The sequence below is a fragment of the Bos indicus genome, chromosome 2, assembly GCF_029378745.1.
Source record: "Bos indicus isolate NIAB-ARS_2022 breed Sahiwal x Tharparkar chromosome 2, NIAB-ARS_B.indTharparkar_mat_pri_1.0, whole genome shotgun sequence".
In the NCBI taxonomy this organism is placed as follows: domain Eukaryota; kingdom Metazoa; phylum Chordata; class Mammalia; order Artiodactyla; family Bovidae; genus Bos; species Bos indicus.
The window spans coordinates 128,342,676-128,369,615 of record NC_091761.1 but is presented as its reverse complement, the minus strand read 5'-3'; the positions used below and the strand labels follow the sequence as shown (position 1 = coordinate 128,369,615).

The window sequence follows — 26,940 nt, the reverse complement described above, 5'->3', positions numbered from 1 at the left end:
TATTCAGACAAAGACAAATATCATATGATATCACTTATCAGTTTAGTTCAATCGCTCAGTTGTGTCCGACTCTTTGTGACCCCATGGATTGCAGCACACCAGGCCTCCCTGTCCATCACTAACTCCCAGAGTTGACTCAAACTCATGTCCGTTGAGTTGGTGATGCCATCCAACTATCTCATCCTCTGTCATCCCCTTCTCCTCCTGCCTTCAGTCTTTCCCAGCATCAGAGTCTTTTCAAATGAGTCAGCTCTTCACACCAGATGGCCAAAGTACTGGAGTTTCAGCTTCCACATCAGTCCTTCCAATGAATATTCAGGACTGATTTCCTTTAGGATGGACTGGCTGGATCTCCTTGCAGTCCAAGGGACTCTCAAGAGTCTTCTCCAACACCACAGTTAGAAAGTATCAAGTCTTTGGTGCTCAGCTTTCTTTGTAGTCTAACCCTCACATCCATATATGACTACTGGAAAAACCATAGCCTTGACTAGGTAGACCTTTGTTGGCAAAGTAATGTTTCTGCTTTTTAATATGCTGTCTAGGTTGGTCATAACTTTTCTTCCAAAGAATAAGTGTCTTTATATTTCATGGCTGTAGTCACCATCTGCAGTGATTTTGGAGCCCCCAAAAATAAAGCCAGCCACTGTTTCCACATCTATTTGCCATGAAGTGACAGGACTGGATGCCATGATCTTTGTTTTCTGAATGTTGAGCTTTAAGCCAACTTTTTCACTCTCCTCTTTCACTTTCATCAAGAGGCTCTTTAGTTCTTCTTCAGTTTCCGCCATAAGGGTGGTGTCATCTGCATATCTGAGGTTATTGATACTTCTCCCAGCAATCTTGATTCCAGCTTGTGCTTCATCCATCCCAGCGTTTCTCATGATGTACTCTGCATATAAGTATCACTTATATGTGGAATCTAAAAAAAAAAAAAAATGATACAAATGAACTTATTTACAAAACAGAGACTGACTCACAGACTTTGAAAACAAATGTATGGTTTTACCAAAGAGAAAAGGGTGGGGGGGGATAAATCAGGAGTTTGGGTTTAACATATACACACTACTATATATAAAATAGCTAATTAACAAGGACAGATGGTAAAGAATCTGTCTGCAAGGTGGGAGACCTGGGTTCAATCCCAGGGCTGGGACAATCCCCTGGAAAAGAGAGCAGCTACCCACTCCAGTATTTCTGCCTGGAGAATCAGTCCATGGGTCGCAAGGACACGACTGAGTGATTTAACTTTTACTTTTTTTGACTGTGTAGCACAGGAAACTCTACTCGGCACTCTGTAATAACTTACATGGGAAAAGAATCTGAAAAAGAAGAGATATGTATATATATACCTGAATCACTTTGTAGGTCTGTTAGTACCTGAAATGAACACAACACTGTAAATCAAATAGACTTCAATATGAAAAATAAATTGAAAAAGGACAAAAAAGATAATTTCATTGTTTTGGTATGACTACATTTTATTTTTAATATATCATTTTTAAAATCAAGATAGAATTCCTATACCACTCAATTCACTATTTTAAAGTATACAACTTAATGGCTATCGGTGTATTCACAAGGTTATACACCCATCACACTTATTCCAGAGCAATTCATCACCCCCTAAAGAAACCCTGTCCCTAGTAGCAGCCACTCCACACGCCCCAACTCCTAGTCCCCTGACAACCACCATCTGTTTCCTTTCTCTATGGATTTGTCTATTCTGGACATTTCACATAAAAGGAATCATTCAATATATATATATATGGTCTTTTGAGTCTGGTTTCTTTCCCTTAGCCTCTGTTTTTTCCAAGCTTTCCTCCTATTGTACTGTATTCCTTTTTAAGGCTGAACAATGAAAGTGAAAGAGGAGAGTGAAAAAGTTGGCTTAAAATTCAACATTCAGAAAACGAAGATCATGGCATCCAGTCCAATCAGTTCATGGCAAATAGGTGGGGAAACAATGGAAACAGTGAGAGACTTTATTTTTGGGGGCTCCAAAATCACTGCAGATGGTGACTGTAGCCATGAAATAAAAAGACGCTTGCTCCTCGGAAGAAAAGCTGTGACCAACCTAGACAACATATTAAAAAGCAGAGACATTATTTTGCTAACAAAGGTCCATCTAGTCAAAGCTATGGTTTTTCCAGTAGTCATGTATGGATGTGAGAGTTGGACTATAAAAAAAGCTGAGCACCAAAGAATTGATAATTTTGAACTCTGGTGTTAGAGAAGACTCTTTTTTTAAATAAAAGCTTTTATTATGATTTATTTGGCTGCACAAGGGTTATTTTAATTGCGGCATGTGGGATCTAGTTCCCAGACCAGGGATTGAACCTGGGGCCCCTCCATTGGGAGTGCAGTGTCTTAGCCACTGGGCCACCAGGGAAGTCCTAGAGAAGACTCTTTAGAGTCCCTTGGATTGCAAGGAGATCAAACCAGTCTATTCTAAAGGAAATCCGCCCTGAATATTCATTGGAAGGACTGATGCTGAAGCTGAAACTCCAATACTTTGGCCACCTGATGTGAAGAGCTGACTCATTGGAAAAGACCCTGATGCTAGGAAAGACTGAAGGCAGGAGAAGGGGACGACAGAGGATGAGTTGGTTGGATGGCATCACCAGCTTGATGGACATGAGTTTGAGTAGGCTCAGGAAGTTGGTGATGGACAGGGAAGCCTGCTGTGCTGCAGTCCATGGGGTCGCAAAGAGTCGGACACGACTGAGTGACTAAACTGAAGTAAACAACTGTATGGATATACTACCTCTTGTTAATTTACCAGTTGGTGGACATGTAGATTTTTCCACTTTTTGGTCCCTAGCCCTTGAAAATGTAGCATCCAAAATGAGCTGTGTTGTAGTATTAAAATCCGTATCAGAGTTTAACAATTTGTACAAAAAAAATAAGTTCCCCTCATTAAGCGACTTAGCAGCAGCAGCATTAATGCTTTATGTATATTGACTACACACTGAAGTAATAATTTTAATATGTTAGGTTAAATGTATCGTTTTTTATAAAGACAGCCTAAGAACAAGGCAGGAAAGAGTGAGCTGTTGAGGAGGGGCAGGGGCCCGTTCCCCCAAGATCTCACACCCCCTGCCCAGTGCTGAGTCTGAACAGGGAGCAGCGTGGGCCTGGCAGCAAGAGCAACCAATCTCACAGTCCCCCTTCCTTGGCACCCAGGGGAGCTCCAGAGAGGACAAGTCCAGGCAGGAGCTGGTGGATGACCGTCTCCCTGGGAGGAGACCCGAGACTGGAATCCCTGCACAAAAGGAGTAATTGGAGCGGCCAGCGACAACAGTGGCTTCTCTGAGCACCTGGTCTGTGCCTGGCCGGAGAGTCGATCAAGTCCCCACAAGCTCCTGGGCTCCTCTCCTTGCCCAGGAGGGAGGGCAGTGACTGGGCAGAGACAGAGGCGTCTTTCTCTGGGCACCAGGCAGCAGGGTCCCGAGCAGCCATGGGGAGGCTGGAGCCCAGGCCCTGCTCGGTCAAGTACCTTGGGTGCGTGTCCGTAGGCAAGTCCATTCCACTCTCTGGGCTCGTCAAGACTGGATGAGATGACTTGGAAGGAGTTTTCCAGCTTTACTATTTCAGGTTTCTGCGAAAAGTCCTGAGTGAGATATCGTGAGCTCAGGGCAGGCTTTATCCTTCCCAGCTGTGTGACGTCTATGCTCCTCATTCCCCGTCTTTAAGGTGGAAAAGTAATCATTACCTCACAGTGATACCACAAGGTTTAAACCAGACAAGTCGTTGCTGACAGTGCTCACTGTGTACCAAGCACTGTCCTAAGGGATTTGGATAGATGAGTTGATTTAATCCGTCCACCAAACCCTCTAAGGCAGGGGTCCCCAACCTGTGCGATCTAATACCTGATGATCTGAGGTGGAGCTGATGTAATAATAATAGAAATAAAGTACAAAATAAATGTAGCACACTTGAATCGTCCGGATACCACCCACCCACCCCACACCACCACCATCCTGCTCCGTGGAGGTCTTCCCTGAAACTGGTCCCTGGTACCAAAAACTTTGGGGACAGGTCTCAGAGGAGTCCCATTGTCCAAATTCATATAGTGAGGATGCTACAGAGCAAGGGTTTTGAACCCAGAACGCCCAACTCCAGAATCTGTTTCTTCACCCACATGCCAACCTGCCTCCAGCATGGATAGGAGGCATCACATTTCCTCAATAAATGTTGGAAAGGGGAGGAAGGTGATATTCCATGATTGTTAAAATACCTCTGGCGGAAACATTACTAAACCTACAGGGACACCAAGCCCAAAAGGATGAGGTGACGTGTCCTGGGCCACCGCCAAAATGGTGACAGCGCGAAACCCGTCTCCTGGCTCAGAGCTCCCCTATGCATTTGAAACTGGAGTAGATCTCTAGTTATGCATGCAAATCTGCTGGCAGATACGTGGCCCTGGCCTAGGCTGATTTCGGCTGATTAAGACCTGAATACCAGGGCAGTGCTTCTGGAAGTGCCTTTGCCTTCTTCTGTGCACAGTCTCTGAATTTCTCCAGGTGCCATTTTTAGTTGTTCAGTTTTGCGTTATTAAGAACTGGCTGTTCAGGGCGCTTAAAGTCACTCTTGTCTTCGGAGACTCGGTTTAGATAGCTCGTGAGTGTTTGTTGTGTGAAGAGCGTGTACTAGGCATGGGAGCTACACACGGCGGGAGCTGTTCATACCTCCCTGCCCTGCCCTCTGGGAGTTCCAGTTGAATCAGACAGACAGAACAAATCCCCTTGCTCAAGAAAATTGCTTACAGATGCACCAAAATGATAAAAACCAGTGTTGGTGATGATATAGGGAAACAGTCACTCTGGTTCCCTCGTGGTGGGAAAAGAACTCAGTATAACCTTTCTGGAGGGCAGTATGGTAACAGGTATCAAAAATCATAAAATTGTGCCTACCCTAAAACCCCCCTGAAATTCTACTTCTCGAAATTGGCTCCAAGGAAATAATGATGGCTGGACACAAATTAGTTTAGTCGTAGTTCATGTAGCATTGTTTATAAAAATAGAAATATTGGGTACATCCTGAATATCCGTCAGTGGGGGACTGATAAATGAGGCCATATCTCCCATACAAAGGTCATAATGGAACATTTGATGTTGGAAAGAGATTCACATCATCAGCTATTGGGGGTAACAAGCAGGTTATAAACAGGATCTATGGTGTGACAGCAATTTTTTCCCCCAAGAATCTGCATTTGCTATAAGAAGAGATAACATTTGTTGAACTATGGATGGAGGTTCGTGACATTGTACAGGAGACAGGGAGCGAGACCATCCCCAAGACAAAGAAATGCAAAAAAGCAAAATGGCTGTCTGAGGAGGCCTTACAAATAGCTATGAAAAGAAGGGAAATGAAAAGCAAAGGAGAAAAGGAAAGATATACCCATTTGAATGCAGAGTTCCAAAGAATGGAAAGGAGAGATAAGAAAGACTTCCTCAGCAATCAATGCAAAGAAATAGAAAAAAAAAAAAAAAAAAAATAGAATGGGAAAGACTAGAGATCTCTTCAAGAAAATTAGAGATACCAAGGGAATATTTCATGCAAAGATGGGCTCAATAAAGGACAGACATGGTATGGACCTAACAGAATAAGAAGATTTTAAGAAGAGGTGGCAAGAATACACAGAAGAACTGTTCAAAAAAAATCTTCATCACCCATAATCACAATGGTGTGATCACTCAGAGCCAGACATCCTGGAATGTGAAGTCAAGTGGGCCTTAGGAAGCATCACTACAAACAAAGCTAATGGAGGTGATACAATTCCAGTTGAGCTATTTCAAATCCTAAAAGATGATGCTGTCAAAGTGCTGCACTCAATATGTCAGCAAATTTGGAAAACTCAGCAGTGTCCACAGGACTGGAAAAGGTCAGTTTTCATCCCAATCCCAAAGAAAGGCAATGCCAAAGAATGCTCAAACTACCGCACAATTGCACTCATCTCACACGCTAGTAAAGTAATGCTCAAAATTCTCCAAGCCAGGCTTCAGCAATACGTAAACCATGAACTTCCAGATGTTCAAGCTGGTTTTAGAAAAGGCAGAGGAACCAGAGATCCAATTGCCAACATTTGCTGGATCATCAAAAAAGCAAGAGAGTTCCAGAAAAACATCTATTTCTGCTTTATTGACTATGCCAAAGCCTTTGACTGTGTGGATCACAATAAACTGTGGAAAATTCTGAAAGAGATGGGAATATCAGACCACCTGATCTGCCTCTTGAGAAATTTGTATCAGGTTAGGAAGCAACAGTTAGAACTGGACATGGAACAACAGACTGGTTCCAAATAGGAAAAGGAGTACGTTAAGGCTGTATACTGTTACCCTGCTTATTTAACTTCTATGCAGAGTACATCATGAGAAATGCTGGGCTGGAAGAAGCACAAGTTGGAATCAAGATTGCCGGGAGAAATATCAATAACCTCAGATATGCAGATGACACCACCCTTATGGCAGAAAGTGAAGAAGAACTAAAGAGCCTCTTGATGAAAGTGAAAGAGGAGAATGAAAAAGTTGGCTTAAAACTCAATGTTCAGACAACTAAGATCATGGCATCTTGTCCCATCAGTTCAGTTCAGTTCAGTTCAGTTGCTCAGTCATGTCCAGCTCTTTGCGACCCCATGAATTGCAGCACGCCAGGCCTCCCTGTCCATCACCAACTCCCAGAGTTCACTCAAACTCATGTCCATCAAGTTGGTGATGCCATCCAGCCATCTCATCCTCTGTCGTCCCCTTCTCCTCCTGCCCCCAATCCCTCCCAGCATCAGAGTCTTTTCCAATGAGTCAACTCTTCACATGAGGTGGCCAAAGTACTGGAGTTTTAGCTTTAGGATTGTTCCTTCCAAAGAACACCCAGGACTGATCTCCTTTAGGATGGACTGGTTGGATCTCCTTGCAGTCCAAGGGACTCTCAAGAGTCTTCTCCAATACCACAGTTCAAAAGCATCAATTCTTCGGCGCTCAGCTTTCTTCACAGTCCAAATCTCACATCCATACATGACTACTGGAAAAACCATCCACTTCATGGCAAATAGATGGGGAAACAGTGGAAACAGTGGCTGACTTTATTTGTGGGGGCTCCAAAATCACTGCAGATGGTGATTGCAGCCATGAAATTAAAAGACGCTTACTCCTTTGAAGGAAAGTTATTACCAACCTAGACAGCATATTAAAAAGCAGAGACATTACTTTGTCCACAAAGGTCCATCTAGTCAAGGCTATGGTTTTTCCAGTAGTCATGTATGGATATGAGAGTTGAACTATAAAGAAAGCTGAGCACTGAAGAATTGATGCTTTTTAACTGTGGTGTTGGAGAAGACTCTTGAGAGTCCCTTGGACTGCAAAGAGATCCAATCAGTCCATCCTAAAGGAGATGGGTCCTGGGTGTTGATTGGAAGGACCGATGTTGAAGCTGAAACTCCAATACTTTGGCCACCTGATGTGAAGAGCTGACTCATTTGAAAAGACCCTGATGCTGGGAAAGATTGAAGGTGGGAGAAGGGGATGACAGAAGATGAGATGGTTGGATGGCATCACTGAGTCAATGTACATGAGTTTGGTTAAACTCCAGGAGTTGGTGATGGACAGGGAGGTCTGGTGTGCTGTGGTTCATGAGGTTGTGAAGAGTCAGGCATGACTGAGCAACTGAACTGAACTGAACTGAACATTAGTTGAGTCACTTTTAGGTGTTATTTCAATCATATAACATAGATGCTGTCTTTAAAATTAAAAAATATTTATTTTTTTAATTTTCATTTTACAATTGAGGAATTGAGGCTCAGAGGGTTCAAGAGACTAGCCCACATGTATACAGCTAGGGTTAGAGTCCAGTTGGAGAGGTTGTGCACTTAACTGCAGGGCAGTGGCCTTCCTCTAAACGGGTAAAGTGCAGGGAAGAACAGCGGTGGTTCTCTTTGGATAAAATTTCTTCGTTATGTGCACTGAATTTTTTTTTCCCTTCTCAAAGACCATGGGTCTCTTTTGAAATAAGACAAAATCATTTTTTTTAATTTCAAATAACCTGACCTGTTGAATTCTACACATCAGAGACCAAAAGCACGATCTATTGAGAAGACTTTTCCCTGGCAACTCCTCTACCTGCCACACAGTGATTCAGGTTGAGGGCAGAATGCCCTAAGGTCTGGTCTTTAAAACTACAAAGGGGGACCCTCATCCTCAGCCAGGCCCCCTCAGGCAGAATCCCAAAGGTCAAGGTTGCAGTTGGGGGGTTCCAGTCTTCCCGTCAGCCCCTGAACTCCAGGGTCTGGACTTCACCTGCAGTTCTAAGGTGGGCACTTGGGTCACAATGGCCCTGTTCCTGTTGTAAGGCTTCAAGCCAATCCACTTCAGAAAGAGTTGGGCAAGGAGAAGCCCAAAGATTCTTTTTTTGACCCAAATCATAAAAATTCCCTGGAGTCATTCCCACCAGGGAGTTGGCTAGGGTTTTTTCATTTTGTTTTGTTTTGTTTTATTCCCTGGGCTGACTGGCTACTCTGCTGTGCTTGTGATAGAAGTATCTGTCACAGTGGCTTAGACGACTGTATCCTGCATTTGGAAAGAATTCTGTGTGTGTGTGTGTGTGTGTGTGTGTGTGTGTGTGTGTGTGTGTTTGTAGCACGTGGGGAATGGGAGGAGGAGGAGACAGGGAGTTGTAATCATAATAGCAAAATGATAATACTAATAAACTCAACATTTACTGAGATCTTACACATGCTGAGAGGTTTACATGCATTATCTCATTGAAGGAATCCTCCCTTAAAAGCCATGAGGTAGGCACTGTTACACCAGTCTCGAAGGTGGGAGAACCCATGCTAGGTCATATGAAACAACTTGCCTATGGTGATGTCATGCAACTGATAAATGGTGAAGTTAGAGTTACAAACCCAAGTCTTCCTCTAGTTAAGCACCCACTTCCTGGGGCTGTGGGAGCCTTCCAAAGACTTTACACTTCCCAGAAATACACACACACACACACTGTCAATTTCAGGGAAACCACTGTTTTCAAGTCTCACATCTCACCTGGATTTAAATGTGCCACTCTGGAGCTAGTCCAGCTTAATGGCTCTGAGATCAGGCAGTCCTGGGCTTATATCCTATTTCTAGCACAACACATTCCTCCGACCTTAGGCCTCAGTATTCTCAGTGTAAAGTAGTAATAGTAACACACACACACACATACATAATCACATAAAGCTTGGACAGTTCAATTCAGTATCTCAGTAGTGTCTCTTTGCGACCCCATGGACTGCAGCACAGCAGGCTTCCCTGTCCTTCACCAACTCTCGGAGCTTGCTCAAATTCATGTCCATCAAGTCAGTGATGCCACCCAACCATCTCATCCACTGCACATAGATACTATTGATTAGTTGCAAAGTCATGTTCAACTCTTTGCAATCCCATGGACTGTAGCCCACCAGGTTCCTCTGTACATGAGATTTCCCAGGTAAGAATACTAGAGTGGATTACCAGGGGATCTTCCCAACACAAGGATGGAACCTGGGTCTCCTGCATTGCAGGTATTATCTTTACAGTCTGAGACACCCTTAATTTGCCTATAATGTAATATAGCTAAACCATTCACATTTGTGATGCAGACTTTTCTCTTTTCAGACTTAATGGCTACCCGGGATCTCATGGGGATTAAGTGTGTGCATATATATATATATATATATATATATATATATATATATATATATATATATTTCGGGCTTCCCTCATGGCTCAGCTGGTAAAGAATGCACCTGCAATGTGGGAGACCTGGGTTTGATCCCTGGGTTGGGAAGAACCCCTGGAGAAGGGAAAGGCTACCCACTCCAGTATGATGAGATGGTTGGATGGCATCACCAACTCAACGGACATGGGTTTGGGTGGACTCCGGGAGTTGGTGATGGACAGGGAAGCCTGGCATGCTGCGGTTTATGGGGTCACAAAGAGTCAGACACGACTGAGCGACTGAACGATACTGAGCTGATATATATGGGGTCACAAAGAATTGGGGTCGACTGAGCGACTGAACTGCTCTTTGCGACCCCATGGACCGCAGCACGCCAGGCCTCCCTGTCCATCACCAACTCCTGGAGTTTACCCAAACTCATGTCCGTTGAGTCAGTGATGCCATCCAACCATCTCATCCTCTGTCATCCCCTTCTCCTCCTGCCTTCAATCTTTCCCAGCATCAGGGTCTTTTTCAATGAGTCAGTTCTTCGAATCAGGTGGCCAAAGTATTGGAGTTTCAGCTTCAGCATCAGTCCTTCCAATGAATATTCAGGACTGATTTCCTTTAGGATGGACTGGTTGGATCTCCTTGCAGTCCAAGGGACTCTCAAGAGTCTTCTCCAACACCATAGTTCAAAAGCACCAATTCTTCGGGGCTCGGCTTTCTTCATAGTCCAACTCTCACATCCATATATGACTACTGGAAAAACCATAGCTTTGACTAGATAGACCTTTGTTGGCAAAGTAATGTCTCTGCTTTTTAATATGTTGTCTAGGTTGGTCACAGCTTTTCTTCCAAGGAGCAAGCGTCTTTTAATTTCATGGCTGCAGTCACCATCTGCAGTGATTTTGGAGGCCCCAAAATAAAATCTCTCACTGTTTCCATTGTTTCCCCATCTATCTGCCATGAAGTGATGGAACAACTAAATATACGTATAAGGAACTTAGCACACAGCTTGGCTCACAGCAGCTGAAATACGTGATAGCACTTGTTGCTTTTCAAAATTAAAAAAAAAAATCTTATAGTTTTATTTATTGTTTGACTGTGTCCAGTCTTAGCGGCAGCTCTTGAGATATTTAGTTGCGGCACTCAGACTCTTAGTTACAGCATGTGGGATCTAGTACTCTGAACAGGGGTCGAACCCAGGGCCTCTGCACTGGGAGTGCAGAGTCTTGGCCCCTGGACCACCAGGGAAGCCCCTACTTTTATTTTTATGAATCTGGCTTCAATTCAATTTTGCAAACATTTGATGAGTACTTGCTGTGGGAGGGCCCTGGAGGGAGCTCACATCAGGGAGGCAGACGTGTACACGTATAATTCTCACGGAAGGCGGGCTATGGTAAGTGGTGTGCTGCTGGTATAGACGGAGTGCTTTGAGAGAATAATGGACAATGGAGTGAATTCTTGTCAGGGTGACCTATGTGGTAAGATTTTCATTTCTAGATTAAATTTACAACACAGGGAACTGCACAGATCTTAAATGTACAATACAATGAATTCAGACAAATGTACACACTCATGTAACCACCGTCGGAATTAAGGTAGAGGATCTCTCCATACCCGAAGAGCCCCTGTGCACCCCTCCCCTTCTAATCAAATCCTATTCCCCAAAGGCAACCACAGTTCTGATTGTTTTTTTTTTTCCATAACAGATTAGTTTTCGCCTATTTTTGACTTTTGTCTAAATGGAATCATTCATAATGTTCTCCTTTTGTGTCTTGCTTTCATTTAACATGGGTGGCCGGTTCTGAACTGAGCCTCGAAGCATTGCTAGGACTGAATATGTGACAATGGGGGCCGGGGAGGAAATCTGAGGCAAAAAGAACAGCTCAGGAAAAGGAAGGAAGGAAGAAAGACTGTATCTGGGGAGATCGGTGCCACTAGAATGAGTACCCGATGGGAAGGAGTAGGAAAGAAGGATGAAAAGGTAGGTTGGAGTTCTGCTCTATAGAGTTTTAAATGCCAGGTCAAGGCATATAACCTTTATCCTGAAGGAAGCAGGGAACAGGATTCCTGGGCAATAAAGTGGACTGATGAGATCTGGGTTTTGAGACCATATATATATATATATATAGCCGGTAGCATAAAAATGGAGTGGGAAGAGCCTGGAGGCTAGGAGACCAATTATTAGATCATTCATTGCTTCACCCTACAAGTATTTATCTGATACTGGGCTCTGCACTTTGACTATTTTCCATTGCATTCCATCCCTGGCTTGGTCCTCGGAAAAGGAAGTGAATAAAAGTTGGTAAACCCTGTCTGCTGGCTGTTTCAAATTCTACTCCTCCTCTTCCGTGCAAAACCCCTGATTTTTTTCTGGAAGTAGCATCTTCATCAAATTGTGTTAAGAGACTCTTCGTCCCCATTGAGTATGTCTTTCTTGAAGACCCTACAGATCAGATGTCACCTTAGATTATTTATCATGTTATGTTAGATCAGCGCAGAGAAATAGGAAGGTCAGCTTTATACTCTGGTGGCAGGCTGAGGGTAGCATCTAAGTATGTTCCACAGTGGATCACTGGTTCTACAGGTTTTATAGATATATAGTAGAGATGAGGGGAGATGATCTCATGGTCAGCTCAGTTTGTTGAAAAAACAAACGAAACAGGCTTTCTCACTGCAGAACTCTTTGGTGACTTGGCTTGATAGCTGTATACGGTTAATTTCTAGAAGAGTCTGGTATGAAGCTTTCCCCAAATGTTTCGATCCTAGCACCTTTTCTGCCTGGAGCATCTTGGGCATTCTTGTGTCTCCCAGGATACATTTCTGGGATTCCCTGAAATGACTTCAGAGGATTTGGAAACAGTTTGGGTCCAGGAGAGTTATGGAGCAAACGGCACAGGAAACTGGAGCCAGAGCAGGGCAGAGCCACCTGCTGTGAAGAAAAGGCAGCTACTTCCTCGGGAAGGCACAGGGACAGAAGGGAAGGAAGTGGGCTTGCCGTGGGCAGAGCAGTTACACAAAAGCAGGAAGAGGAAGACACTTCCCAGCTAGAGAAGGAACGGGCTCAGGGCTGGACTAGACCCTGGAAAGGGCATCCACACTGCAGAATTCTTCCAGACTCTTTATCCTCAAAACTGGCTGCATTTGGACCTGGCATTTGCTGGGCAGGGGGGAAAAGTCCATGGTAACTGGCCATTGGACATGACAGTGACCGGGAAACAGGGTGCTCCATCTATCCCTGGAAACAGCCTCTTCCACAGACAGAAGTGAAAGTAAAAGTCGCTCAGTTGTGTCCAACTCTTTGTCACACCCATGGACTATACAGTCCATGGAATTCTCCAGGCCAGAATACTGGAGTGGGTAGCCTTTCCGTTCTCCAGGGGATCTTCCCAACCTAGGGATTGAACCTATGTCTCCCACATTGCAGGCAGATTCTTTACCAGCTGAGTCACAAGGTAAGCCCAAGAACACCAGAATGGGTAGCCTATCCCTTCCTGAGGGGATCTTCCCGACCCAGGGATCGAACTGGGGTCTCTTGCGTTCAGGAGGATTCTTTACCAACTGAGCTATGAGGGAAGCCCCAAGAGCCCTGAGCTATCAAAGGACTAAAAAGCGATCAGGTAGGTCTTCTGGAAAACTGAGCCTGAGGTTTCATAAAAGGTGGGCAGATCTCTGCCTGGGCACAGCTTCACCAACAAGGCTTCACTCAAGTCTGCACGAAGTCACGGCTGCAGCGGATGCCCTGCAGTATACAAGTGCCAGCTCCACCACTGACTCTGAGCAAATCACTTTACTTTTCTGGACCTCAGTTTTCTCACCTGAAAAATTAAAACCACATTCCCCACCCCACGCCCACCCCCCACACCCCCCCCCCCGCCACCCCACAGTGAAGCCAGTAATTTTTAAAGTAAGATAATGGATGTAAGGTGTTTGGCACAATGCTGGGTACTCAGGGCTTCATAAAAGGTCCCTCTGTTTGCTAGTTACCACCAACAAATTCCTCTTAGACCCACTGTCTCTGTAAAGGTAAATTCGTTCCGTTAAAATGGTTAAGTGATGTTTTACTGTAGAGGGTAAAAACTGGTAGAACGAGTTGAAACAAACTGCTTTTCATTTTCAGCAAATCCCACCCAGCTCATCCCCCTGCAGCTTCAAACAGAGCCTAAGAATAACTCAGTGGGACTCTGCACTCATGGAGACTATCTGGGGAGGGACTCCCCAGTCCTTAGGGATGCTGACTGCCTCCCCTTTCCCAGTATTTGTCTCCTGCAGGGGGTGGCTGAGACAGCCAGGCGGGTCAGGAAGGGGGGTAGGGTCAGAGGTCACCAGACCAAGAAGAAACTGTTCTATTTCCCTGGCGGGCCCTGTTTTACAATAGATCAGAACATTTTCAAGCTACAGAGGAAACATCCCTGGCCATAAACTAATCCTTTCTGATTAGACTCTTGCCTAAGGCACAGAAGGGTAAAATCCTGGGGTATGATGTTGGGGTCTGGCTGGTTCATTGTGATGCGGTTCACTGTGATGCCCACTTTGCTTTCTTCCCTGAGGCCTGGCTGTGGCTCTAGTAAGCTTCTTGGGCTCTTTCTAACAGTTCCTTGGTTGAGAAGGCTCAGCCTAGAGGCTGCTGGATGGGGTGGCTTTTGAAGATGGGGTCAAGGGTCCTGGGATTTGTGAAATGTAATTTTGGCAGATGAAAACATCTGGTACTTTTTTTTCCTTTCTGGGTTTTTATATATATATATACCTTCAAAGTCACAGTTCACAGATATTACATAGGTAAAAAGAACCCAACTGACCTTCAAACCCCAAACTTTCATTTCACAGTTGAAGAAACTCAGAGATGGGGAGTTAACTTGCCTAAGGTCTACACAGCCAACAAGTAGCAGAGCTGGAACTCATACCCCAATCTCTTGACTCTGGGTCCAGCACCTTCTCCCTCATTGCATAACAACAGGACTATGTGCCAGGCACTATATTAAATGCTTCACATGCATTTAATCCTCATAACCACCCTATGCTGCTGCTGCTGCTAAGTCACTTCAGTAGTGTCTGGCTCTGTGAGACCCCACAGACAGCAGCCCACCAGGCTCCTCTGTCCCTGGGATTCTCTAGGCAAGAACACTGGAGTGGGTTGCCATTTCCTTCTCCAATGCATGAAAGTGAAAAGTGAAAGTCGTTCAGTCGTGTCCGACTCTTCGCGACCCCATGGACTGCAGCCTACCAGGCTCCTCCATCCATGGGATTTTCCAGGCAAAAGTACTGGAGTGGGTTGCCATTGCCTTCTCCAATCACCCTATGAGGTAAATAATATTATTATTCCCATTTTTACAGATGAGAAAACAGAGTCCTGAGAAACAAGTTATGAAGCTCAGGGTCCCAGCTAAGGAAAGGCGGAGCCAGGTTTTGAACCAGGGTCTTGAGACCTGGAGCTGGTCACCATTCACAGGAAACTATCTAAGGCGCAACAAGCCTTCTAAGTTGACAGCCCTAACTTTCAATCCCCCAAACCACCTCACAGGCCACAAGGAGCCCCAGAGATTGGAGAGTGGAAGAGAGTGAAACAAACATAAGCTCCCAAGCTTGTCCCATCCAGACGGTGCTTGTGTCTGAGTTGTCACTTAGTTCAAGGATAGCCAAATGAAATACTGTGACCCTAAACTGGGCCATCAGTCAATTCAGAGACCACTAGGAATTTGGAAGTACAGTCAAAGCCACTGGCTAGAGAGTCAAGTCTCTATCATCTGCCTATCAAGATTCTGATCTCCAGGGAGATTTCCCTAGGGTCCATCAGTGGGTAAAACTGTGGGGATGTGCACATGACCTAGGAGGGTATGAAGGACTGAGTTTATTGCGAAAGGGAGTGGGTTGAGGCTGAAGGAAATCTCTCTTTAGGGAGAGCTGCCGAGGCATGACTCAGATTTCAGAGGCGCCTGGGCAGAGGGGAACATTCATGCTCACGTCCCCTTGGAGGCTGGGGAGCCTGGTGACTAACTCCCAGGCACACCTGCCTTGGGCTGAGTGTCCTGGGTGGCAGGAGCAAGGGAAGAGACAAGACAGGAACGCACTGTTTCACTGGGGAGGCCAGAGAGACCCATCCCTAATGATAGCAACAATAGCTTACATCATAGGATTGAGTGTACAAGAGTGGTGTAAATGCTTTGCATGTGTTACCTCATGTAAAACCTTACAAAGTAGAAGTTTAAAGATGAAGAAACGGAGGATCAAAGAGATCAAAGGACTTGCCCAAGGTCATACAGGTAGTAAACGGCAGACTCAAGATCTGAACTCAGGTAGCTCATCTCCAGAATCGAAGTTCTCAACTAGATGTGCTTTGTCGTGTATGTCTGTGTGCACCGAGGCAGGTGCATCTGCAGATTACAGTGAACTCTCGTGGAATCCTCCAACACACACGAATCACTGTTATCTGAGAGTAAAACCAATTTCACAAAACTACAACCATAGACAGACAAAGGTGGAAAGGTTTTCCCCAATAGACAAATTAGATGAAGGTTCACCCGCCAGGCTTCCATGTGGGCAGAAGGAGACACATTATTCATTTCTCTGCCCACCCTGTGTATAGATGCTTGGCCAGAGCTGGCCCTCACTAAGTTCACTGAATGACCGCTTTTTCAGGCAACAGAAAATGGTGGTTCAGGGATTGAATTTATGAGCCAAACAGCCTGGGTTCAAATCCTGGCTTGGTCACTCAATTCCCTCACTCCTTTAAGCCTGTTTCCACACCTATAAAGCAGAGGTGATGACTGTACCTCAATCTTTGGGCAGTTGTAAGGATTGAGTGAAACAGGGCAGGTAACATGCTTAGCCCAGTCTGATATATAGTTACGTGTTCAAAAAATGAGAGCTACTATTGTAATTTTTAATGATGAAATTAGAAAAAAATCATTATAATAGTACTTTGGCCACCTGATGTGAACCGATTCATTGGAAAAGACCCTAATGGTGGGAAAGATGGAAAGCGGGAGGAGAAGGGGACGACCGAGGATGAGGTGGTTGGAGGGCATCACTGATGTGATGGACATGAGTCTGAGCAAACGCGGGGAGTTGCTGCAGTCCATGGGGTCACAGAGAGTCAGACTGGCGACTGAGCAACTGAACTGAATGATGAAGTAAGTCTCCATACTCACTGAATGAACAAATGAATTGACATGTGAACACAGCTGGATTCCAGAGCAATTGGGGTGGGGGTGATGGAGTCAAATAAATGAGCCTGTCTGGGAGGGAAAGCTGGCCCTGCCACCGCAGGACACGTGGCCAGGCCGTATGGGCAGCCTGTCTGGAACGCAGGCTAAAAGGGGAGCTGGGACAAGTGAGGCGTGGTGAGTGGTTGCTGACCTTCCAAGGTAACTGCCCGCCTGAGGGACCTGATCTTGGTGTAAGATATGGTTTGCAGGTCCCTCTAGGCCAGTTTCTGAACTATTCTCCTTTCCTTTCCCCACTGCTTGACCATCTTCACCCCAACTGAGAGACTTAAAAACGTCTTCTGGGCAGGCCAGCAGAGGATTCGGAAAAACCCTCCCCTCAATGAGCAAGGGCAAGCACTTAACCTCTGACCATGTGGCCTCTGCCTTCCCCAGCAAATCCCCTCCCCTCCGACTTCACCCTCCTCCAGTGAGATGAGATCTAAACAAACATCAGAGGCAGCCTTAGAAGGAAAACCCTTAAGGAAAAGGAAAGGACTTTATGGGTTAATTGTGCCTATCTGAACCTCCCTAAGCCCGGAGCAGGCCACACCTGTCCCACCCGCCCACCCTACCCCAGCTCCCTCTAACCTAGGATGGCAGCCCTGACCCCAGACACTCACTTCTTCTATTCAGCAACCGGGGTTCCAGGATCCTCTCTGTCCAAACCAGGCCTTGTACATTCTTCCTCTGTAGTTCCTCAAGGAGACTGTCATCTGAATACCCAAGTCCCCAGTGTGACCCCTTCAGATAGATGAAATACAGAAGAAAATGCATTTTCAGCCTTGCTTGCCAGGGTGGTGGTAGGGACTAAGGTGCTTCTCACTTACTTTTACTTGAAGCTCTCTTTTATTTGGAAGTGGGCAGTATCTGGTTTAATGCCCTTTTTCTGAAGTGGGCTGGTGATGGCCCACAGTGGTAGGAGGTGGGCTACTAGGGCCCGAGGCCAGGTCCCTGGAGAGAGTGAGCCTCAGGGGCTGAGCCAGCCGGGTTCTGTTCTTCCAAGTGGGTCCTCTCCTTCCAGGACAGCGGCCACATTCTTCCTGGCACGGCTCTCTCTGGCTGCCTCCTGTTCTGGCTGGTTCCTGGCAACAGAGAAAGAATCTCCAGATAGCAGTCTGGCCGCTTCTTCCTTCTCAGTTCAGGGATAAGCCTTCTCTGACTTGCTATTCCTTAATAACTATAAAGAGTCTCTCTCTCTCTCTTTTTTGCCCCTATTAATGGGAGAAATAATGTTGACAGATACACGAAAAGAATAAACTTTTTATAAATCACCCCTGATCCTACCACCCCTGATACTCTCTGGTGCGTACCTTTCCTATTCTTTCTCCACTCATGGAAATGGGTTTTAAAAATAGGAAAGGACTCATTTACTAACGGTAAAGAGTAGCTGAAAGACTTAAAAGTTGGGAATCTGACCCAGGTTCATTCGAGACCAGCTCAGAGACCCCCCCTGGAAATGACCTTGGGTGGAGAAAGCACCAGGAGATGGTGAAGGACAGGGAAGCCTGGTGTGCTGCAGGTCCCTGGGGTCACTAAGAGTTGGACTGAGACACTGAACGACCACCAGACATTTCACTTCGAGGCCTCACTCCCCTTGTTTGTAAAATCAAGATAATAGTACTTACTTCACTTGGTTGTTGTGAGGATTAAAGGAGACTAAACAACTGAGCTCAGTGCCTCGAACACAGTAAAGACTCAAAAATGCTAACAATCGTGCTGTAAGCATAGGAAGTAATTTCCCCGGTGTTAAGGGGCTTTCTGTAGCATCGTTTTGAACAGTGACACAATATCCAACTATATTCAAGGATCTTAATTTACTTTACTGAGACTCTGCTGAAGGATATTTATATTAATTCTAATTTTTCAGAATTATAAACAATGCTCTGATGCATATCCTTGCAGATAACTGTCCACACACAGATTATTTGCTTAGGCTAAATTCCTATGAGTGAAAATGTAAGATCAAAGGATGAGTTGAAATCTAACTCCAAAGTCTAGACTGATTCACACTCCCTCCAGCAAGGAGACAGCTTGCTTTCTCTCACTCTTGCCAACACCATTTTCTTTCATCTTTATCAACTTGATAAGTGGAAAAAAAAAAACAACAACCCTGCTTCTCTGTTTCCAGATTTTTCTTTTTTTCTTTTAAGGGAGCTCTCAGGATGACTTTAGACCCCATGATTCCTCATGTCCTTCCGTTCCTTTCAGAAGGAATGTAGGTGGTGTTATTGGCAGAACTGTGATAAAAATCTAAAATACAGAGTGTAAAAGGGCCTGGAGGCTGCCCACTCCTTGTCCTGATTCTTCATGAGTACAATTTCCAGGTCCTTCCATGCCTTCCAGTTAGGACTATATTCTGCATGTTGGGTGTGCGGCCTGTCCCTCCACTTAAGTCCAGCGATGGGGTAGAGAAGAATATTAGGATGAAATAGGGCTTTGGGTGCACACCCAGGACAGTATAACGGGACCCACGGGATCCATAATGGTATCTATGGTGATGTGAAGTTCCAATCCAAGCTCCTTTGCTTCAGTAGGGGTATTTTCTTTAAGCCTCAGTTTACATGGGGCCAGTGATAACATTCTTCCCTGCCTCTCTGTGGCTCTATCAGAGAAGATAAACCATAGGAAAACACTATGTAAGCTGAAAAGAGCTTTACACATAGAAGAGGCTTTTTTTTTTTTTCTCCTGACTGCACTGAGCAGCTTGCTGGATCTTATTTCCCAGACCAGGGATTGAATTCTGGCCTCAGCAATGAAAGTGCCAAATCCTAACCACTGAACCGCCAGGGAATTCCCTGAAGGAACTGTTTTGAAGGAAGGCTGAGTGCTGAGTGCCATAAACTGTGTAGTCAGGCCGGTAATAGGTGGTGGCTGGGGATCCCTTTCTAAGCTGGGTGCTCACCTATAACACCAGCTACCTACTCCGGGCCATTAGCTCTACATGGAGACCTTATTTACTCCACAGATCAATCCACTGAGGGACGATGTGGTCCCTGAAATTTACAGACTGAGTCATTGGCCCAAAGGTATATGCTAATAACAGGAAGAGCAAGGATTCAAACTTCGGAGGTCTTTCCCTGGGGGTGGGGACAGAAGGCAACAGCTGATATCCCAGAATGTCAATGACCTTGTGTAAATTATACACATTTGTTCATTTTTCATTTATTCAACAAATACTTCTTGAACACTTGTTGAGATCTGGGACAAAGTACCAAGGGAGGTTTTCCCTTGTATAGTTTCTGCAGTCCAAATGCTAACAAATCCTTCCTTATCTTGTAAGTGCTATCAGCCAACCTATCTATTTTCTTTCCCTCCTTCCTTCTTTCCTTCTATCCTTCCATGACTTTGTTCCAAAAGGGAACACAGGAGGTTGAAAGGACTGTTCCCATGGCTTTGGGGTCATGTAGAGCTTGATTTGATCCTACTTGAATACTAAGTAGATAGCTAAGTGATCTTTGATGAGTTACCTCACGTTCCTGAGGCTGCTCCTCCTCTGTAAGATGGGGAAAATTATAACCATGCCACAGGACTCAAGACGGTTACATGATATGTACATGTAACACACCTAGAACTGTGCCTGGCACATACTGAGGACACCATGTTATCTCCTTTAATTCTCATAGTGATCATTTCACTGAGAAGGAAATCTGAGTAATGAGGAGGTGAAGTTGCTTGTCCAAGGTCTCGGGCAGCTGACTCTGGAGTTCCTCCTTTAGAAACTTGCTCAATACTCTAGGAGTTGTCTGTCTGGAATGAATAACGTGATCCCATTTTGCAGGGAGGAATGACACAAAGCATTTAAAGAAAGCATCATAGGGTAAGTGCTCAATAAATGATAATAATTCTAATTAAGATCTGATCTGATTCCTGAATTCACTGCCCAGAGCCTTCGGGTTGGAGAGCCCTATTCTCCATTCATGCATCTTATAGGGAAGCTCTGAGCAAGGACTGTGAGCTTTTATTATCTTTATCTCCACTTTTACTCCAGGAAGAATGGAACACGATGACCATTTAGTCAAAGGGCATTAATTTTGATTTAATTATGGCAGAAAGTGAAGAAGAACTAAAGAGCTTCTTGATGAAAGTGAAAGAAGAGAGTGAAAATGTTGGCTTAAAGCTCAACATTCAGAAAACTAAGATCATGGTATCTGGTCCCATCATTTTATGGCAAATAGATGTGGAAACAGTGGAAACAGTGGCTGACTTAATTTTGGGGGGCTCCAAAATCACTGCAGATGGTGACTGCAGCCATGAAATTAAAAGACACTTACTCCTTAGAAGGAAAGTTATGACCAACTTAGCATATTAAAAAGCAGAGACATTACTTTGCCAACCAAAGTCCATCTAGTCAAGGCTATGGTTTTTCCAGTAGTCATGTATGATGTGAGAGTTGGACTATAAAGAAAGCTCAGTGCAGAAGAATTGATGCTTTTGAACTGTGGTGTTGGAAAAGACTCTTGAGAGTCCCTTGGACTGTGAGGAGATCCAACCAGTCCGTCCTAAAGGAGATCAGTCCTGGGTGTTTGTTGGAAGGACTGATGTTGAAGCTGAAACTCCAATACTTTGGCCACCTTGTGTGAAGAGCTGACTCATTTGAAAAGACCCCGATGCTGGGAAAGATTGAGGACAAGAGGAGAAGGGGACGACAGAGGACAAGATGGTTGGATGGCATCACCAACTCAATGGGCATGAGTTTGGGTAAACTCCGGGAGTTGGTGATGGACAGGGAGGCCTGGAGTGCGGTGGTCCATGGGGTTGCAGAGAGTTGGACACGACTGAACGACTGAACTGAACTGAATGACATTTAAACTGGGATTTTGTTTATAATTCCTAATCACAAAAGCACAATCAATGCAGAAACTTTGGTCAGGGAGGAGAAGGATAGGGAAACAATTAAAATTCTGTCATCCTGGGGAATTCTCTGGTGGTTCAGTGGTTAGGACTCTGCGCTTTCACTGCTGTGGGCCTGGGTTCAATCCCTGGTCGTGGAACTAAGATCCCCAGTTGGGGATGTAAGATAACACAAGCCGCCACATGGCCAAACAAACCAAATAAATAAATAGAATCCTGTCATTTTGGCACCCACAGAGGAGCACTGTTGACATTTGGGTATTTGTCCTTTCCATGTTTTTATATAGGTCAACAAATTGTCATTAAGTGTGGAACAACCATAAAGTTTTAACGTGTTAGAAAAGGAAGAGCTGTTAGCAGGGCATTCACACTCAACACTGCAAGGCCCCTACTGTAAACAGTGCTGTGACTGTGCAGTGCACAAGCTGCAGAGACAAATAGAGCAGCTCTGGCTCTCAGCAGTCACCTAACTCAGGGGTCCTAACCTTTCAGTTCAGTTCAGTCGCTCAGTCGTGTCCGACTCTTTGCAACCCCATGGACCGCAGCACGCCAGGCCTCCTTGTCCATCAACTCCCAGAGTTTCCTCAAACTCATGTCCATTGAGTCCGTGATGCCATCCAACCATCTCATCCTCTGACATCCCCTTCTCCTCCTGTCTTCAATCTTTCCCAGCATCAGGGTCTTTTCAATTGAGTCAGTTCTTCCCATCAGGTGGCGTCCCATCAGACGCCAAAGTACTGGCGTCTCAGCTTCAGCATTAGTCCTTCCAATGAATATTCAGGACTGATTTTCTTTAGGATGGACTGGTTAGATCTCCTTGCAGTCCAAGGGACTCTCAAGTGTCTTTTCCAACACCACAGTTCAAAAGCATCAGTTCTTTAGCACTCAGCTTTCTTTATGGGCCAACTCTCACATTCATACATGACTACAGGAAAAACCATAGCTTTGACTAGATGGACCTTTTTTGGCAAAGTAATGTCTCTGCTTTTTAATACGCTATCTAGGTTGGTCATAACCTTCCTTCCAAGGAGAGAGGGTCTTTTAATTTCATGGCTGCAGTCACCATCTGCTGTGATTTGGGAGCAAAAACTTTCCTAACAGTTACTGAGTGCTATGTGTCAGACTCAAATTCATGTCCACTAAGTCAGTCAAGCCATTTAACCATCTCATCTTTTGCCACGCCCTTTCCTTTTTGCCGTTGATCTCTCCTAGCCTCCGTGGACATGAATTCGAGCAAATTACTGGGAGACAGTGGAGGATAGAGGAGCCTAGAGTGCTGCAGTCCACGGAGTGACCAAGAGTTGGACATGACTCATCGACTAAACAACAGCAACGATGTGCCAGGCAGGCTTCCCCGGGGGCTCAGTGGTAAAGAACCCGCCTGCCAATGCAGGAGACGCAGGGTTGATCCTGGGGTTAGGAAGAGTCCCCTGGAGGAGGAAATGGCAACCCACTCCAATATTCTTGTCTGGGAAATCCCACGCACAGTGGAGCCTGGACTACATGGACTGTAGTCCATGGGTTTGCAAAGAGTTGGACTCTACTGAGTGACTACACAACAGCAGTGCACTTCACATACATTATCCTATTCCCATAATAAGCTTACGAGGGGGATACTATTTTTATAGCCATTTATAGGTGGAGAAGCAAGCTCAGAACGCTTAAGTCATCTGCCCAAAATCACACAGCTAGTAAACAGTTGGGCTGGGATCTGAACCCAGGTCAGCCAGTCTCAGAGTAAAGCTATCAGACAGCACAGATAACTCTTAGCACTATGCTTGCAATATACAAACATGAAATAAATTACAGTCATCATTACTTACTGTTATTATTGTGAATACAATCATTATGTCACATATGATTGGTGAGTCTCTGTTTTCAATCTCCTCTGCCAAGAAACCAAGAACTGGGCCAATCCAAGAAGGGGAAGAGATGCCAGCCCAGCTGAGCCCTGGGCTGTGCCCACGCCACACAGGAGTAGGAAATGGGCAGGAGTGGGGGAAAGCTTGGGTAGCGTCTCTCTAAAAAACCTGGCACCTCTGAATCCTTCAGCAAAGGCCTAGAACAGACCACGCCCTCAGACTGGGAGGCTTAGCTCCTGCTGGAGGGTCCTAGCGACCTTATAATCTGGCTCATGGTACCCTGCTGACCTACCCTGGACCACAGTCCTTCCATCTCATCCAGGTGCCTTCTGGACATTCCGTGTGTGGAGACGTTAAAAACCCTCTGTCCCACGACCTGCTGATCTCTGTAGATGGGTGAGGGCGATTAAAGAGACATGATCCACAGGTGTAGAGAGAGAGGACCCATTTAAAAAGCCCAGCGAGCACAGACACGCTGCCTGGGTTCCCAGTCTCCACCTGAGCCCAGCCAGCATGAGTCACCCCCATGGCCCTTTACCTGGGAGTTGCAACACAGCTGAAAGAAACTTCACAGCCTTCCAGGAGGCGGGCAGACAGGGACACAGACAAGTGTGCCATCCTTCGGGCAGTACTAAGCTCTGCAGTTACAACTGGCACCAATGGCCCTCCTGCCACCAATAAACCCTGCCAAGGGCTTGGGCATCCAGGCTCTGCTCTCTGATCAGATCCCAACTCTAGCGCTACCCTTCCTAGGCCATGCAGCTTGAGGAACTTATTTAATCACTTCATACCTCCGTCTCCTCATCTCTAAAACAGGGATAACACAAGGGCCTATGGCATACAGCGGTTTTAAGGGGGAGACAAGGTATGCAAAGGCTTAGCACAATGCCTGATGCATGAGGTACGCTGGGCACCGACCGTCTGCCAGACACCATGGAAGGCGCTGGAGATTCAACAGTGACCCAGACAAGGTCTCTCCTCTTACAGAGTTTACATTCTAGAAGAAGGGATGAAAGACAATAAACAATTTAGAGAGATTTCCAAAAGTCACAAGGGATTCAGAGAGCCAGAATTAAGTGATGTGATAGTGACTGAATGCCTACTTTAACAAGGGTGGCGGGAGAGGCCTGCTCTGAGGAGGTGGCTTCATTAGCAATTATTATGATTATTTACTGTTATTTGTCAGGACCCCCTCCATTATCCCCAACATAGCTTCCAGCGAGGAACCAACCTCTGACAATTCTCTCCACAGGCCTGACCACACCCCAAGAGGGCTCCTCTGGATTCTGGCCTTACCTTGAAAACCTCCATCAGACTGGCAGGAGTAGGTGAAACTCCGCCTTTCCCCGAGAGAGAAAGGAGTGGGCCAAGGTGAGGCTCTCAGGAAGACAGAGCAAAGGGGTGATATGTCAAAAGGTGTGTGTGTGTGTGGCGGGTGGAGGTGGGGGGTGGGGAGGAGAAAAGAGAGAAAACAAAAGATACCAAGACCGGCTTCGACTTCAGTTCAGATTACTCATGGTGGAAGCTCTATAAAAAGTTCTAGCGTTCTCCTGTTTGTTTGTGGATCTTCTGGGTTTACCAACCTTGTTCTTTACGGAAGACAGCTCATGGCAATCATTCCACAATTACTTAGTCTAACAGGCAACTGATTTCTCCTGCGTTTCCAACGCAGAATGAAGCACTTACTGGAGTTTGGGAAATGACCGGCTAGCTAAAGGTTTCAAAGGTGATCGACTTCAACTTTTCCATCCCTTGTGTGCTGGCCAGAGGTATGTGGTTTGCTGACATCTCATTCAGATCTGTATCACTCCAAATAAAAGGCTGCCTGCATCCTACACCCCCACTCCTGGCCATCAACACACACACACACACACACCCCCTCCAGATCATAAACTCCAAGAGCAGTGACCCTGTCTTTTGGGCCTGTCTCCCCAGAACCCAGATTAGGGCCTGGCACACATTAGGTGTTCCATAGATGTCTGCTGAATTGAGGCCACTGACTTCAGCTCAAAGGGACAGCCACATGCGGAGTGAGATGACTGAAGATTCAGATCTGGGCTCTGACACTCAATAGCTCAGGCCCTTGGGCAAGTCACGTTTACCCTCTGGCTTCCATTTCCTCACCTGTGAAGTGTGTGTGTAGGGGGAGGAAGAGAGCGTGCTAATAGCTACCACAGTGGGTTGCTGTGAGCCGTCAAGAGAAATCACCTGAATAACTGTAAAAGACTGTTCAGAAATAAGCTTTCCCTTAAAGGGAGAGCTTTAGGAAAAAAGAAAGGGAACTCGCACAGAGGCCCACAAGGGAAGATCTGCTCTCTCCTTTGGGAATTCCCTGGTGGCTGTGAAGTAGTCCATGCTGGGTAGGGGAGGAGGCCAAGGGAATCTGGCAGGGTGGCGGGGGTGGGGGGTGAGGGGGAAGGATGGTCCAATGTTCCAAGTATCCAGGATACTAGAAACAGGAATCGAGATTTCCTGCAGCCAAGTATCTGTTTGTCCCTGTACTTTTCCTCTGGCTATCTTCTCCCCAGCATTTTTTTTTTTCCTCCTCCCTCCTACCTCATCTCCACCCCCACCCCCTCACCAAGGAAGGAATTGGCCAGTTCCACCCAGCCAGCCCCCCAATGGCTCCGCCCCCAGCTCAGCAGGCCAAGAGTTAACAGCTGCACCTGTTGAGGTATACCTGCTGTCGCCGGCACCTGTACCTGTAGCCAATCAGCGCCAGCACTGCCGGGAACCTACCTGTCAGCAGAATCCCCACACTGAAACCTCAACATAAATCAAACAGTTCCCTGGGCAGGGAATGTCTGTGTCAGGCGAGAATTAGAGAGGAGCGGTCAGCAGAGCCTCGGTGCCCGGTGCCGATCCATCGTTCCAACCCGGGAGCCTGGGAGCAGGAAGATGTCGAATGAACTTGAGTGAGTAAACAACCGTGGATGCCTGGCGCTCTCTGAGCAGGGAGGCTGTATGGGGTTTCTAGAAGGGGAAAGGGCAGGGAGACCGGCGCCAAGATTCACAGAGCAATTTGTAAGGGTAAATGAATGGGCTGACGATCTCACTCTGGCGTGTTGAGGCAAGCCCCGTCTCAAGCGAGAGCTCAGTGTTTCCCTGGGAAAATCTTTTTTTTTTTTTTTCTCCTTTCTCTCTCTGCTGAGCAGTTTCGAGCCAGGTAGGGAAACACAGGACTGAAACTGTGAAGGCTTTCGGCACCACTTACATTGAAGGGGCCCTGGAAGTCAGAAACAGCGGCCAATCCCAAATAGGCTTTCCATTTTCTTGCCCCAAAGAACTTTTTTGAGGTGGTTCTAAGAGCTGTCTTAGGCAGAGAGTTGGGTTTTTTAAAAGGGACTTGC

General features: G+C 45.8%; 1 protein-coding gene, 1 long non-coding RNA gene and 1 other non-coding gene across 3 annotated transcripts in view; 1 reads left to right on the top strand and 2 right to left on the bottom strand.

Annotated features, from left to right (window-relative positions):
* Nucleotides 1-2: 2 nt before the first annotated feature.
* Nucleotides 3-26,451, bottom strand: LOC139178623 (uncharacterized). The gene is made up of 3 exons (XR_011563021.1): nt 26,330-26,451; nt 17,498-17,959; nt 3-919 (listed from the first exon to the last, which is right to left on the bottom strand). It is a non-coding gene; the product is annotated as an uncharacterized lncRNA (long non-coding RNA).
* Nucleotides 2,317-2,389, bottom strand: TRNAG-CCC (transfer RNA glycine (anticodon CCC)). Its single transcript has one exon. It is a non-coding gene; the product is annotated as a tRNA-Gly (tRNA).
* Nucleotides 26,373-26,940, top strand: part of GRHL3 (grainyhead like transcription factor 3) — a 35,917-nt gene continuing 35,349 nt past the window's right edge. The window contains exon 1 of the mRNA XM_019981295.2: nt 26,373-26,505. Coding sequence (XP_019836854.2) covers nt 26,489-26,505 — 17 coding nt within the window. The 5' untranslated portion in view covers nt 26,373-26,488. The remainder of the gene's footprint in view (nt 26,506-26,940) is intronic.